General features: G+C 46.9%; 1 protein-coding gene across 1 annotated transcript; it reads right to left on the reverse strand.

Moving 5' to 3' along the window:
• Positions 1–2,144: 2,144 nt before the first annotated feature.
• Positions 2,145–3,473, reverse strand: GJA8 (gap junction protein alpha 8). The gene has a single exon (XM_026489092.2). It carries the CDS (start codon positions 3,471–3,473, stop codon positions 2,145–2,147), a length of 1,329 nt encoding a protein of 442 aa, XP_026344877.1.
• Positions 3,474–16,618: the final 13,145 nt, after the last annotated feature.

Genomic DNA, 16,618 nt, shown 5'->3' on the forward strand with positions numbered 1-16,618 from the left:
GTCGGGATGAGTGCAGTGACACAGTCTCTCACGTTCTCAGGCCTGGGACTGTGCTACTTGTCTCCCCAGATGGAAGGTCTGGAAAGTGTTGCTGGCAAAGGGCAGATTCAAGCCATAGCCAGAAAGTCACATGTCTTTGAGATAAATATACCTCTTCTATTCAACTATCCACTGCCTGATATGTTCTTTCATTGAAAGTTTGTCACTTTGGGTTGACCTAGGTAAAATATATTTTAGGCTGTCTTTTAAAATGTAAAATTTCTCGGAGTAATGATCAAACAATCATACCTTAGGATGAATTTAATTTTTAGACCACTCTGTTTTGGAATGGGACACTAAGGAATGGGAATATTGTCACATGGGAGGAATAGTTTTGGAGGAGGCTTTGCTCTGGAGAAGCATATCTAGAATGAATGTCGTAAAAGGAAGGTGATAACCAGAGGGCAGCACAAGGGATTTGCGAGCTTTGGGATGGTGCTGGCTGAGGGAAAGATAGAATTAATGCAGTTTTCTGGGTACTTCTTTTGGGTTCCCTGGTGGTCCCCTGTCCAGATCTCTGCCATGTCACTTTGGTTTCTATCCTACCTTCCTTAGCCCTGGCACTGGAGCCCATGATGCTAGCTTTGGTTTAGATAAACCATCCCGGTTATCACTTTGTCCCTCAGCTCTGAGAATTGATTGGCTCCAGGTAAAAATTGCTCCCTGTGTGAAATGTGTACTTGTACTTGAGGATTTCCCTGGACTGGACTCTGTGTTTGAGGAGTGTTGGTTGTGAGGGTAAAGGGTAGGAGAATTTCGAGATCGCTCTTGTTCCCTTTAGTCTCTATGTCCCTTCCAGAGATGAGGCCTGGTCTGAGACTAGACTTTGGGATTCTGGCAGTTTGAGCTCCCATTTTATAAGACGCTCTCCCTACTACCACTGTGATGGTCCTCTTTGTACACATCTTGTGTCTCATCAAGGCCGAGAGTTGACTCTCCTCAAGACAGGCCAATGGGCAGTTTATCTGCTGGCTCAGACTGGCTTGCTCCCAGCCCCTGATGAAAGGAGGTGTGGATTTCAGGGTGAGCCCTGATACTGGAAAAGGAAAGGAAAGAAGGGGATCTTCTTTCTTCAGGGAAGAAAACTGCAACCAGACCTCGAGGCCCTTTCAGTTCAGGGAGAGGGTAGGAGTCTTGCTCTCTTTCTCTGATGGTGCCCAGGGCAGAATCCCCACCAATTCAAGGGATATAATTGAATCAGAACCCAGGGGCTACAGTGACCCAAAAGAAAGGTCAGTGAGAATACTGGGTATCTCCTGGACTGATGATTTTAACCAAACATTCCAAAATGGTGAAATGAGATTTGGGAGCCATAGACACAAGTTGAGACCATAAGTAATATGACCAATTCCACGGGAAAGCTGGGCTCACTAGCGTAGGCTGACCTTGTAAATTGGTGCCGCATAGGTTAAACTTGGCTTGCACACATTTTGTTTGGCCCCCATGGCATATTTAAAATTTAATTGGCAATATTAAAAATTTCACTGAAAAGTTTGGACTTCTGGCTTCTCTGGAAAGATCAGATGGTCAGGTTACACCACCTGGTAATCAGTGCCTCGTGCTGAGCAGCAGCTGCCCTCTGCCCCCCAGTCTTCACAGTCCTAGATGTCCGATGGCATTAGAACAGTCCCACCCCACCAATTGAAAACACCTGCCTGCATCGTGTAGGCATCTGAGCTTGGGCCCCCTGATATATGGTCATGTGGTGTCTGCTAGGGAAGTGCTGGCCTGATAAAAATCTGGCTGAGCTAGTGAGCTTGAGTCATGACTGGCAAAAAGCTATGAGGCAACCACAGTTCCGATTGGAGGGATTTCTATGGAGAAATGGGGATGAAAGCAGAGCTCCCCATTGTAGTTGGGGTAGAGGGGCAGGGCAGTCATTCCAGACTGGGGATTTTGATGGGACAATGGGTTTATCTTGGTGGCCCTTTTATATGGGAAATGTGGTTTCCTAGTTGTACAGCAAGTACTGTGCCCCTGCAGCACCTGTCCAATCAGGGGTGGGCGTGAGGAGAGGGACAGAAGACTCAGATCATGGGGGCGTCTTTACGTTTCATCCTGCCTTATGTTACCTCTGGTGTTTTCTTTCTTTCTTTGGCCTCACTTCATACGGTTAGATCGTCTGACCTCGCCCGGCTGCTGGCTTTGCTCAGCCTGCTCAGCGGTCTGGTGTCATCCCGGGTCAGGTCTGGACACAGTGAAGGCGACTTCTCCCCCGGCAGCCCTTGCTTTGATACTTTCTCAGCCTGCAGCTCTTCCTTCTCACCCTCCTTCCCCACCTCGGGAGTCTCCGCTTTCTCCCCCTCCGGCACTGCCAAGGTCTCCTGCCCCTCCGTGCTCACTCTCTCCGCTTCCTGCCTCTTGTCTCCCACCTCTGGCTCCGCCCCCTCCTCCACCGGCTGCTCCTTCCCCTCCCCCTCCCCCTCCTGTGCTCCCACCTGAGCGTAGGAAGGCAGTGTCTCTTGGTAAGCTCGGGACAGGTCCCCTAGGGGCCCCGTGCCCATCTTCTCCTCGAACTGACTGAAAGGCTTGGCAGAAAGCGGGCTGGTCTCCACCATCCCGACCTCAGTCAAAGGGAAATAGTGGGACACGATTTTCTCTTCTTCCAGCAGCTGGTAGCCCTTGGCTTTCTGGATGGAGGAGACGGCGATGGAGTGGAGGGACTTCTCGGGGATCTCCCCCAGGGGCTGCTCCACGGGCCTCTTGAAGGCAGACCGGATTCTCTTGAGGCCCAGGTGACTCATCTCCAGAATGTTGAGGAACAGGGACACAGAGGCCACCGACAACATGAACAGGATGAAGATGGTCTTCTCCGTGGGCCGGGACACGAAGCAGTCCACCACGTTGGGGCAGGGCCACCGGCTGCAGCGGTAGAGCGGCAGGATCCGGAAACCGTACAGGAAGTAGTGGCCCACGATGAAGCCCACCTCAAAGAGGGTCTTGAAGATGATGTGGCAGATGTACGTCCTCAGCAGGGTCCCCTCCAGCCGGAACTTCTTGGTGCCTTTGCTGCTGTTGCTGCCCTTCTTGATGCTGCCCTGGTCCGCGGCCAGCGGCACCCTCTCGCCGCCGTCGCCCGCCGCCTGCTGGCACAGCTCCTCGGCCTCGCGCTCCTTGCGCTTCTCCTCCATGCGCACGTGGTGCACCGCGTGGCCCACGTACACCAGCGACGGCGTGGACACGAAGATGATCTGCAGCACCCAGAGGCGGATGTGCGAGATGGGGAAGGCCTCGTCGTAGCAGACGTTCTCGCAGCCGGGCTGCTGGGTGTTGCACACGAAGTCGGACTGCTCATCCCCCCACACGAACTCCGCGGCGGTGCCCAGGATGAGGATCCGGAAGATGAACAGCACCGTGAGCCAGACTCTGCCGATGACCGTGGAGTGCTCATTCACCTCTTCCAAGATGTTCCCCAGGAAACTCCAGTCGCCCATTTCTCACCCACCTGGAGGAGGGAGAAGGCAAGAGCTGAGCGGCCACGGTGCAATCCCCAGGTAGTCTCTCTCTGCTAATGCTTAGGTGGTGGTGGTGGTGGGGGGGGGGGGGTACCTCTCCTTTCTGAGTTGCTGGAACCGTCAGTATGTAAACAGTACCTATCGAGTGCTTCCTCTGTGCAGGCTAGGATGAGGGGACAAGAGTGGCATGAAGAATCTGCTTCCATTCACTTCCTCATCTGCAAAATGGGTTTAATGCTAACACCTGTTCTCAGTTACTGTGCAAGTGGTGGTCTGAAAGTATAAATGAGGCAATATGTGTATAATTCCTTGAATTCCACCCCAAATAAGGGTTCGTTGTTGACCGTACGTAGAAACCCGTGGTGACACGGATTTAAATCAAGACGACAAGCTAAACTAAGCTTCAAGAGGCATAATGCTGAAGAATACCCTATACTGTGGGTGCCTGGGCCCCCAACAGAATTCTTGGATGTGTGAAACTGCCTGTAGGCATCTTACTTTTGACTGTGTTGGAATGTATAATGATGTGTTTGGAGGCAAGTGGAAGGAAAGAAAGGTGTTTTGAACATCTACTTTGTGACAGACTTTTGACATTACATTATTTCATTTAATTTGATCCTGCTAGACTATAGTCTTCATAAGGGGATGGGCCATGCCTGTTTCATTTACTGCTGCGTACTCAGTGCCTGTCACAGAGCCCTGTACCTAGTGAAAGCTCAAAAAGTATTTAATCAATTTGATTTGAACACATGAGAAAACTGAAGTTCAGAGAGGTTAAACAAACTGAGATCAGACAGTTAAATAGCACCAGTTTTGTCTGCCTGGTCCCAGAGGCTGAGTTCTTTCCACTATACCCTGGAGATACATTGCTTTCGATCAGAACTACAAAATTCTGCAACTCCTGGACTCTTAATTTATGTTTTTTCTATTACTCTTTTAACTCCAAAGAATGGGGAGAGTGCTTCAGGGAGGAACCATTACCGGGTGAGGAAGGTCCGCTGAGACATTTTTAGTGTCCCACAGAATGAAAAGGTTTTAGGGTCTGTAACATGTGACTACTTTAATAGAGCTAAACATTTGTTGAAAAAAAATACCATTAAACATGATAGCATATAATGCCCCTAGCAACAGCAATGACTAATGCACATGGGATCGAACTGATGGGGGTGATGTGTGTAAACTGGGACATTTGCCCAGTGCAAACGTGTGCTAACCTATGAGGGACTATGATCAACACTTCCACCTCGGGGTGCCTGGCTGGCTAGTCTAAGGAGCGTGGGACTCTTGATCTTGGGGTTGTGGGTTTGAGCCCCAAGTTGGGTGTAGAGATAACTTAAATAAATAAACTTAAAAACAAAAAAACAAAAAAACAACTTTCCACCTCAACCTGTGGCAGATGCTCCTTCAAGCCTGAACATTTCTGATTTGTAGTGTTTCCTCACTGTGGCTCTTAGACCAGGGCAAGAACCCATGCTGGGGACGCTGCTCTGGTCTTCTTTCAGCCATGTCTCACCCTATAGGATCAGAAGCCCACCTGGGCTAAGGAATATGCTCACCACTTTAATGACAGTGATATTTGTTAAACACTTGAATGAGTGATGAAAAGTCATATCTTAAATTAGGTGTGATTTTCATCACTAGGAGAGGATAAAGAAAGTGGCACCTTAAAGCCTCCTTCCAACCTGTGGTTTGGAGCCTGGCCAGACAGCACTTGGAGGCAGACAGTGATTGCAGACATGAGCATGCCGAACCTATGCTCTCAGGGTACGCACAACCGCTGCCTGCTTTTTGTTGAAGAGCAGAGGGCATTGCTCCTCTTGGAGCCCCAGAAACTCCCAGTTAGGTAGGGCATCCAACAGCAGCTTCTCTCCCCCTGGGAAGGTGAGAGCATCTGTGGCTTCCCAGTCATGACTCCAGCATTGGGGAGAGTTCATTGTAGGAATGGGGGACTCAGAGTGGGGGAGGGTCCTCTACTCAGAACAAGCATGTTCGGAATCCCAACCACCTGTGTCTAGTTAGACTTCTGCATTTAACACTCCTCCAAGTGCAGTTAAATCTAGTGCTTGCCCTATAGTGAGAGGCAGCCATTTCCATCGCCTTTGGGGGGAAAAGATGGGAAACCTCACAATCAGGTAAGCAGCCCAGGCGTAAATTCTATTGATGGAAGAGCCAGGAAAACCCCAGTTTCTTATCACATGGTTCAATCTAACATTCATGTGAAAACAACAATTTATGTAATTTATTCCTATAAGATCAAGTCTGGCTTTAACGCACTCTACATCTAGTGTGCTAATGTCTTATCCCCGTTGATATGGCAACTCGGTTTTGACACTCTTCCTTGTATTGTACCGTATTAGTCCTTTGGGATTTCTGTGTGTATTTCACTCATGTACCTACATGGACGTGTGCGGCGAGCACACACTCTCAGGACTGCATGTCTATCAGTCTTCTTTCTCCCTTTGAGAATCAAAAGCTCTTGGAGGGCAGGGATCATTTTGTCTTCATCTTCTGTGAACCATCATGACACAAAACAAAGACCTTCACAGAGTGGGCGCTCCATAAATACCAGTGCATGGGACCAACGGTAATAATTTGAAATCTGAAATTCTCGATCTCCGAGTGCATATAGTACCAGTATTACTTAAAGTCTAGGGAACTCCAGTCGTCTTTGCTGCAGTTAGCAGTGGGGAGACTGAGAACTTGCAAAGAAATGCTAAATACCAAAAAAAAAAAAAAGGATAGTAAATTGATCCAAAACTAGCTGTTTTGAGGGACTGTTTTGTATAAATAAACTGGAAGGACAATTATTCTTGACATGTGACTGTCATGACACATATTCATGAAACTGAAGACCCTTCTGACCACCCCCTCAGTAGTTTCCAAACTAAAGCCCAACAGGGCTGTCCTTCCACACCCTACCCTGCAATGCTAGGATTGAGTGTGTGTGTGTGTGTGTGTGTGTGTGTGTGTGTGTTTTAATACCTATTTACAAAGTTTCTCATAATGATGGAAGGAGGGAAACTAACTTAGGACAAAATCTTTCCAATTTCATTCTGTTGAAACAGACCAACTATGCTTTAAAGAAGAGAAGCTTTAGTGGTGCTAAGGGAAAGTGCCTTGGGTCCTGAATTCTACCAATGAAAATTATACTTATGGAAGTCAGATCAGAGTATATCCGAACAAACTATTCCACTGGAGCAGGGAGTAATCTAAACCAAAGGAAGAATATTTCTTTTCTCGTCTTCAAAGAAGAACAGATCTTTTACAGATAGAAAATAAACCGATGAAGTTCAAGCCTCCACCCCCAGGGCAACCACCAGCACGTTCCACTGGAGGAGTATGGTTTTGAGTAATGATTAAAATGACAGCTTATGTTTGGGTGTCCCTTGTCTATTTATAACTGATATGCTTCTCCATATCTTATTTCAGTCCTCGTAAAAACCTGTAAACGAGGCCAGTGATTCTCAGACTTGGACTTCACAGACTCGTAAAATAACAACAGCAGAATAGGGTGACCAACATTGAGCTACCAATGTCTAATTTTGCCAAGCAAGGCCATAAAAATAAGAAACTTATTAAATCACTAATTATGACTGCATTATTTCATAAAAGGGGGATTTTCACCATCATTTCATAACAGGGGAATTTTCATACCAGAAAACTAGAAAAGACATAATTTCAGGATAAAAGGCCCTTAAATTGAACACATTTAAGTTGGTGAAAAATTTACTACTTTGATTATTACATTATTATTCCTGGCTGCTGAAAAGTTCATCTTGGACTGGAACTGACGGGTCCACAGAACGACTGTTTGAGAGCAAGTGAACCAGGCATTTTCAGCCTCCATTAACAGATAGGAAGGCAGACCGGAGGTTAAATAAGTCTGCCAAGGGGGCTCAGCTATTGAGGGCAGAGCAAGGGTGGGAGCCCTGGTCTTCCAGCTTCAAGCCCTGGGCCGTTTCCAGTATAGCATCATCTTCTCTTGGCTTTGTGAAGGGGCAGAGCACCACACTTACATCCATGTTAGCCAGTTCCCCAAAGGATTAGAGAGCCACTTAGCACTCTGGTTGGTAAGGGAGTGTAAATGAGCCTCCCTTCATGTCTCCAGAGCAGCCACTTTAAAGAGCAGCTCTCCTAGAGAGCCAACAAAGCCGGCTCCCAGGAAGACTTTTGTGGTCTTTAGCTAGACCTGTTCTTGTGCGCCATTAAATGCTCCAACATTGAAAATGCAGAGCGTGAAGCCTCCTCTACACCCACAGCACTGATAACCCATAGTTATTACTGTTACACCTATCACAGAGCTCAAGGGAAAAAGTGCAAAACTCTTTCATAAACACCAAATACTTGTTTTAGGTCCCTTGGGATTCCTGGAGGCATGTCAATTCATTCTGAAAAATGAGAAAACCTTAAAAAGTCAAGTTATAGTTAGAATTTGGGCATCTCCCCTCCTTTCCCCTCCCCCATTCCTACAGTCCTTTCCCTTCCAAACCTCTGCCAGCTTTCAGGCCAATTCCAAGGTTTTCAGAATTGGACTCTAAATCCAGCCGTCCCAACCCAAGACCGAACCTTAGTGACAATTTTTTCCTTTTGTAGAAGCCCTGATATGGCCCTTAGATTAGGCTGGAAAAGAAGCCCCAGTTGCAGGGGGGAAGACTCTAAACCCATATAACCCAAGGAAAACTTGCCAATAGGAGTAGGGTCCCCCGGAGAAATAAGTGCTCTCTTTCTCTCTTGGCGCTCAGCAGCAAAATGGCAACTTTGGCCTCTTTCCTTTGGCACCTAAAAGCCCACCTCCCACTTCTCTATCCCGCCCCTACTGTGCTGCACGACTGAGCAGATATGACTGGATTGGCCCTGATGGGTAGGTTTTACTGTCCAGCAATATTTTAAGCTCCCAGCCAGACAGCTTTTATGAAGGGAGGGATGTTTGGAAAACAATAGGAGAGAGAGAATGGGAGAGCTGTGTTGGGCACAGAGGGGAGGCGGGTGGGGAAAAGCTGATGTGGGAAAGCTTAGACGGGCTTCGATAGCCTCCAAAAGTGTCTTTTAGCAGCAGACCTGGCCCTCTACTGCAGAAACCCTTTGGCTTCTCACCAGAGGGCCTGAGCCTGGGGGTATTTTCCCAGTACCTTATCATCAGCTTAGAGAATACTCGGGAAGTAGGGGTAGTAAGAGGTTGCCGGTGTGCATTCCCCTGCCCCGAGTCAGACTGTGCCAAAGTCCCCCACTCCAAGAAAATGAGTGGTTGGTCCTTTTCAAGAGTTGATCTATCATCTTCTATTGGGGGTTTGTTCTTGTGTCTCAGATTTTCTTTCGTTGAAAGGAGCCTTAATACTCCAAAGAATTCCGGTGTCATTTGTCAATATAATAACATTCCCCACCTTGTTTTATTCATAATTACAAATACTTTTGAGAAGTTGCGGAGTCATGGGGATTATGCAGTGTCAGCTAACAGTTTTAGACTCTCCTGCCTCCAACCGCGAAATGGGGGTATGAAGTTTGGGTCAGCAAGAAGCTCTGGGATGAAATACCTGTGTGGCCTAATGAGGAATGATGTTTGGGAAGCTAGTTTGGAGGGCATGCACGCGTGCTTTCTGCCTCCCCGAGGCGCACCTTCTTCCCATTGCCTGGGACTGACCATTGCACTGGTTTGAAAAATGGTTGTTTTGACCACATTTTCCAAACCCCGAACTGGGTGGGGCATTTTATTATATAAGTTTATGTGTGGAAACAGTGGAGCCAAAAATAGTCGAAACTGGATTTGTTTTAGGAAATCTACAATGTATGATTACTGAATGGAAGGCAACTTTGAGGGTAAACCAGAAAAAAAGAATCTAAGTGCTTGCCTCTTCTCTACCCTCATTTCCTGTCCTTTCTGGTCTCTTGGGCATATTGCATTTTGATGGTGGTGGTTTGAAGCGGGATGGTACCAAAGTCGTATGAGTCTCAAATTCCAATCATGTTCTAATGTTCGCTAGCCCACAGCCTTATTTACTTTAGAATTCTGATTTCTTTCAGACTTCAAATTTGATGGACTAGTCTAACTGGGACAGAGGCTTCTAGAGAATCCCTCAGTTAAAAACAACTGGTCAAGGCTGTTCCCCAATATCAATGAGGCGAGAAGTCAGAGGAGAGAGGGAAGGAAACCTAATCAGGGTTTCTGTTGAGAGCATTTGCTAAGTGATTGCTGAAGCTTGTGCTTTCTCTGAGATATTCCAGAAGCTGCAAACTTCTCTTCAGACGAACTTCTTCATCCAGGGCTTCCCGGGCTAACTTGGCTTGCGTGGTAGAGCAGCCCCATCCCCTGACATCATTGTGTGAGAGATGGTCATAGACGATGTGTTCGAGTCTGGAAAAATAAGGAATGTCATCAGAGCCCTGAACTAACCTCTCACGTTTGGACAAATTCAGAGTTGTAATTTAGCACTTTCTTTGCTTATTTACTCCATGGGTGTTGAAGACACTCTGCTAATAGTGCCCAATTGATTGAATTATTTTTGTTGTCAGTTCTTCTGTTTGCAGTCTTTGAAAACATAAACACTCAATCCCTTATCTCTTGAGGAGCATTTTGAAAGAGGTGGGAGAGAGGCTCATCCCAGGCTCATCTGTCATTAAGAGATGTCCTAACCAGCAATTAGAGTCGGTATCTCAGGTCTTTCAGTGGGAAGTCTTCTTGTGGTGACTCTATTGTTTTATTTGATGCAAATAAAGCTCTAGAACATGGGACGTAATCCCCCTTTGAATGCAAATGCAACTTTTACGTTCTGTAATTTGGATTATTAGATCACTGATGTTTTGGATAATGTAACGGTGGCATTCTTTTACCAGGATGTGTGTGGGAAGCAGTGAAGCACTTATGCGTGGGAAGATCATGGGATTTTCGGTGGGAAGACCTGGCTCTGGGTATGGCCCTTTCACTTTCTATTTGTGAGCAGTTTGCTCAGCGTCTCTGGGTCTCAGTTTTCTCAACTATGGAAGAGAGTTGATAATGACTGCCTTTCCTGTTTTGTGAAAATGCCTTTTAATAATGATGGTGGCGACTGATCTAACCCATGCAGTGCTGTGGATCTCTGTCCACTTGTTAGTTACATTCGCTGTGATCTCCTCCCCCTCTGAGTCTCGCTGTGTTCTGTGCCCTAGGGTCATGGGTCGGCTTGTTTCTAAGTGTGCCTTGATTACGGTCATAATATGCTTTCCTTCCACAGGGAAAATGTCAGAACTGGACAAGACCAGAAGAAACTGTGGGCCTCAATTCCCTCATTTTACAGGTGGGGGAAGCCAGTTCAGGGTGGAAATGACATGCTGAGGTCGTGGTGCTGCTCTGAGGCCCGGGCACATTCCCTGGCTCTGGATGCCTCTGTGTAGGGGGTATAGACTCACTCAGCAGCAAGGCTCCTTAGGGAGAACCAGGTGAGCCCTATTGTGGATAGAAGGGCAGGCAGACAGATATATGGGGCTTGAGAGGACCGTTCTCAGTCAATCCCAATGACTGGAATTAGGCACAAAATCTCTCTCTTCCAGCTGCTTGTGTGTGCAAGGGAGAACGAGTCTCTGAGAAACCCGGGACCAGGGGCTGTGGGTGAATTGGGTTATTTCCCTGAATGTCCAGGTCTGGCTCTGACTTGGTGCGCCATGTTGGAGATGCATTTCACAAGCATTTTCGGAGCTCCCACCCTATGAGATGCATGGGACACATCAACGAGTAAACAAAGATCCCCTGCCATAGCAGAGCTTCTTGTTGTGGGGGAGGTGGCTGATTCTCATGAAATGCAGTAACTCAGGGGATGACTCAGTAGGTTAGGAGGTGATTGGGGCTACCGCCAGATGGACAAGAATGTCGAGGGGAAGGGATTGGGAGAGCCGGTGCGGGAGAGGTGGTGTTCACACAGACCTCACCGAGAATATGTGGTTGAGCTCACTTTAAAAAGGGTGAGGGAGGGAGCTGTGAGGGTGTAGGGGCAGGAATAAACCAGGCCAAGTCTTGCAGCAGCAGGCAGCCCAGGGCGGGGCTGGAACAGTGGGTGTGGACGAAATGCCAGGAGATGTGATTTTCGTCTCCTGCTTGTTCATTCGTGTATGGTTTGTTCACCTTCGTGTCTTCAAAACGTCGACAACACCAAGGAACGAGACATCCAGCCTCCAGCGTGCAACTTTGCCCTTGTCTTCTGCCACACGCTTGCGCAGTGGTCAGTGTGTGCCTGGCACTGTGCTGGGGGCACGAAGTTGGATGAAGGCCAGGCCCTGAGGTGATGGCTAGCCCACGGAGTGTGCAGAGAGGCCTTGCGTCCATCTGCCCAAGGAGAGGGAGGACGCGGAGGGGGCTCTGGTCTCCCAGGCCCCAGTTTCCGCATTTGGCCTTAGAACTGGGACCTGCGTCTCTTAGGAAGCTAAACAGAGAAGCGGTAAAACGCCGGGCCTCGGAGTGAGTTTGGTTCAGCATCGCCCCAGTCAGCTGCCGGACCTCGCTCACGGGACTTTCCTCGGCTCCTCCTCAGTTTCCTCCCGTGAAAAATGGGAACCAGCGTCTCCTCAAAGAATCAGAGTGATTCAGTGAAACAATGTGCGTAAAACTAAGTTTAGTACTTAGTTCGGTGAGCACTGGCTGAGTAGTAACTGCCATTACCACTAGTAGGAGAAAGGTCTGGCTACTACCAGAGGAGATCAAGGGTTCTTTGCTTAACCAGAGAGATCAATGCTTGCTTTTTCTCGTTGGCGCCACCTGGAGAGGCCCAGAGGCGAGCCCCTGCCCTCTCTGCCCCTCCTCCCTGGCCAGTTTGGTTGTGAGCCAGAGATTCTTCTTTATCACAGCCATTTGGCTGAGATTCAAGGGCTCCTGTGCCCCGAGGGGCAAGGGGTGGGCTGGAAGCGGGGGACAGGGTCACTTTCACTGGGGAGAGGATTTCCCGCACAGACGGTTGTCAGGACAAGGCCGGGCACTCTATTGAACAGAGCAGCTCATGCATGAGAGCAGATTGTGCCAATTCTATAGAGCACGACCCCTCGGCCCCCGCTTCTCCTGCTAACAAAGTTATCTTTCCCGATCTGCTTAGGCAGAAGGGGGACACACTTCCCGTCCTTGTGCTGAGCATGCAGAGCAAGCAGGACCCAGACCAGGCCTCGATCTGGCTCTCAGCATGCCCCCCTAATTCCTCCCCTCTCCCCACTAAAGGTCTTGGGTTCTCCTCAGCTACCCCATCACCATGGTGAGAGGAGCGCAGGCTGCAGAAACCGGCCATTGGCTGGGGGGAGACTGGGGAGTGTCCTGACATTCTAGCTGCCTGGGGAGGTGCAGAGAAAACATCCCAGAACAGGAGTAGGGAAAGAGGCTGATGCAGCCTCAGATTCGCTGGGATGGGCGCAGTTGTTGATGCTGTAAGTCAGTGGGTCTCAAATGTGGTTCCCCATGCCGGCCGCGGCAGCATCGCCTGGGAATTTGTTAGGGGTGCGAGCCCTACCCCAGACCTACTGAATCAGAAACCTTGAGGGTGGAGACCAGAAAACTGTTTTAAAAAGCCCTGCAGGTGGTTCTAATGCATGCTAAGGGTTAGAACCACTGCTCGAAGTAGGCCTGTATTGTACTAGATAGAATGGGTCGTGCTGTCCCCATGCTCACAGTGTTTGTATCACAGCCCTCCCCTACTGCCCACTGCACTTCCTGACACCTGCCTCCACCACGAGGCCTAGAAGCATGTCTTTGGGTCCATCCAGAAAACAAACCAACAGCTCTTGTGGAGTTCCCTGCAATCTCTCAGCTGCTGTATTAGCCCCTCCTATGTAAATAATATCATAAGTCGGAAGGGGAGAAAAAATTTATATATACATGGTGTAGACGCCTGTGTACCTACACCGAGGGGTGGGCCGATTTGTCTCCATTTTACTGAGACTCAGCGAGGTTAAGTAATTTGCCCGCGGTCACAGACAGAAAGGGGCAGGGTGAGAACTGGAACCAGATCTGCTTGACTCCAAAGCCCATGTTTGCTCTGGCTGTCCATGCTGTCACCTTTAATTATGAGATTCATCTACAGTGCTGACCTTTCAGAGCATTTGGGGTCACCCGTCTTTGTGTTAATCAGTTAACATTTGCGTGTTTAAGAAGGTTTTTTTTTTTTTGTCCTGAAAAACCCACATAGCTGCAAATATTTTCTAAATAGAGGAATTCATTTTGTACATATCCGTGCATTTTTAAAAAATGACAAACGTACAGCATGAATGCTTGCACAATGAAAAGAATCAAATAATATAGGGACACGCAGGATAAAGAGTAAAGATCTCTGCTTACATTCTTCTTCCTATCTCCTCGTCACTGCAGCCACGCTTAACAGTTTGGTGTGTGTCCTTCCAGATGCTTTTTGCTTTTTAAAGACACACTTGCTATGTACATATTACTATATGGCTAATATATCTCGGTATCTTTGCTGTCTATCTTACATCATTTTAATGTCTGCGGTAGAATTCCATCATAAGGACAGCCTGCACATTTGTTCAGTCTGTTCTCTGTTGAAGGACATTAGGTTGCTTCCATGTTTTTTGCTATTACAAACTTTCAAAAAATGATAAATATCTATCTGTACATATTTTGGGGCAAACCTAGGGATAGTTTTGGAGGATGTACCCCTGGAGGCAGAACTGATTGTTGGTAAGTACCACCAATCACTCTCAAAACAGACTGCACCGGACTCTATGCCCTGAGCAGAGCATGGGAGCGGGCACTTCGTGATCTAGTCTTACCATCACCCGCTCTTGTCCCTCTTTACGTTTTTTTTGACAACAGGATAAGCAAGAGATATTCTTTACTTTAGTTCTCAGTTTTCTGATTATCGGATAAGTCATATATTTACTAGCCATTTGCATTTCTTTTTCTCTGAATCATACACTCATATCCTTTGTCCATTTTGGGGTGGGGTTATTTGCCTTTTCCTTGTTGGTCCGTAAACTCTTTATAGACCATGGCTAATATTTCTCTGTCATAAGTATTGTAAACTTTTTTCATAGATGACTTGTAACTCTGCTCTTACTGTGTTTTGCTGTACAAGAGGATTTATATTTTTATCTAATCAAATCTGTCATTAAAAGATTTGCAGGTTCTCGTCGTTGTGCCTGGCTTAGAAAGGCTTCTACACCTTACATCGAAAACCGGGGATGTACTGTATGGTGACTAACATAATATAATAAAAAATCATTATTAAAATAAAAAAAAAAAAAAAAAAAAAAAAAAAAAAAGAAAGGCTTCTACATTTCATTAAAATTCAAAAGACCAGTTAGAAAAGAATTGGCCAGAGTAGATTCTGTTTTAGTTCAGCATTGAAGCCTGGATCCCTGAAAAACTGAATTGTCAGAGCAACATGAACCCTGCCTATTCGCCTCCTAGTTTTGGCTATAGTGACCTTTTAATTTTAATGATAAAGGGATTATGTAAATCGCATTCATTGTCTTGGTACATTTGGCAACAGATTTCATCATCATCCTCACCATTTTCCAAGGTCCGTTTGATTTGCAAATCAGAAGCCCAAACCTGGGGATCCGCTGTGTCATTTTGCTTCTTGTAGGTGTTTTGTTTGGCCTCTTTATGGTTTTGGATGCCTGATCTATACTTCTATTCAGATATCACGCGTGGGTGGAGAGAGCGCATGGAACATTATTATTTTCTTTTTCACAGGCATATTTTCTACCCTTTTATGGGGAGGACATTTTTTCTTTTTCTTTTTGCCTTTGCCTTTTCTTTGTGGCAAATAAAATAGCTGCAGTCTGGGCCAGTTACCCCGATTCCAAAAAAGCCTGCCTCTTTTTTAATCCTTTACCGCTTGGTTTCTTTTTGACTTAAGTAAGAGGCTTGGCACTGACCAGGTTCGTCGCAAAGAACATGGCTCTGGCAGCTGGAAAACTTCAGTCTATGGCTTAATCTAGTTCGTCTCTTCATCGCCAAGGACTTTCTCCATCTTTGAAGTGGGGACAATGTCAATCTCCTGTGTCATCTACCATGGGTTCCCAGTTCAAAGAAGACTCAAAACAGATACTGTTTTCTGTCCACCCCTCAGTTTCCTGACATAACACGGGTAAACAATGAGACATACCTGACTGAGTTGTTTTGAGGGTTAGATAAGAGAATACAGAATTTTGTAAATACAAGTGACAAAAAGGTGGTTCTTCAGAATCAAGTTTGGTTCCTTTTGGGGGTCATGCTGCGCTTGTACCACTAGATGGCGTTATCAACACAGCTGGCTGGCTAAGATGGTTCTGTATGAAGTCCAAGCAGGGGAAAGGGGATCCCCAATTCGTTTTCTTCCCTATGAATGAAATATATTTAGCAACGATGATTACAGATGTAACAAAGAAGCTTTCACTTTTGCTGTAAATAATTTGTTACTGTCAGAGCTTTTCTTAGGCAACAGACTGCCCTGAGGAATCGTTGCAAGTAGGGCCCAGAAGCCAGGGTGGTCTTTCTGAAACACAAACTTGATCATGTCCTTACCATACTTAAAACCCTTCTGTATCTTGCTATTATATACAGACATACTGTTTAACATTTTTATTTTAAGTTCAACCTTGTTCTGGAATTGAGGGTATAAAATAAGTCATTGAGGTCAAGGGCAACGTGCCCTTAGCCTCGCCTCTCAGGCACCACAGGACCCCTGAAGCTCCAGGAAACAAGGTTCACGAATCACGAATCACGACAGAATGAAGCCTGGGGCCTTTAACATATCGCATAGGGTCCTCTGCAGTCTGAGGCTTGCCTATTACTCCAGCCCGTATCTTGCCACTCATCGCTTTGCTCTTGTCCTTCAGCCACGGTAATCTCCTGAGTTCCCTATACCCAGCACCCTGATTCTTACTTCTGTGCCTCTGTCCCTGCAGTCCCCTCTACCTCCAACCTCCCTCCCCAACTCTGACTCATCTGTCAGGACTCAGTTTGGGCTTTCCTCCTTCAGGAATTCCTCTCTGACCCCTTCTAGGTTAGATTTCAAGAGGTCATTCATGCATCTTTCTCCTCCACTAGTCTACGAGATTTGTGAGTACAGGAAATGTGTCTTTCTTGTATCTATTTTAGGAAGGTCAGGCCAATGAGTGAACTCAATGGGTTTTGTGGAGTGAATGAATGAACGAGTGATGAACAGAGAGAAGGGCAT

This window comes from Ursus arctos, unplaced genomic scaffold (genome assembly GCF_023065955.2).
Source record: "Ursus arctos isolate Adak ecotype North America unplaced genomic scaffold, UrsArc2.0 scaffold_12, whole genome shotgun sequence".
Taxonomy (NCBI): Eukaryota; Metazoa; Chordata; class Mammalia; order Carnivora; family Ursidae; genus Ursus; species Ursus arctos.

Excerpts from the sequence above, each read along its gene's own strand:
- GJA8 (XM_026489092.2), bottom strand. The coding sequence starts at position 3,473 with ATGGGCGACTGGAGTTTCCTGGGGAACATCTTGGAAGAGGTGAATGAG.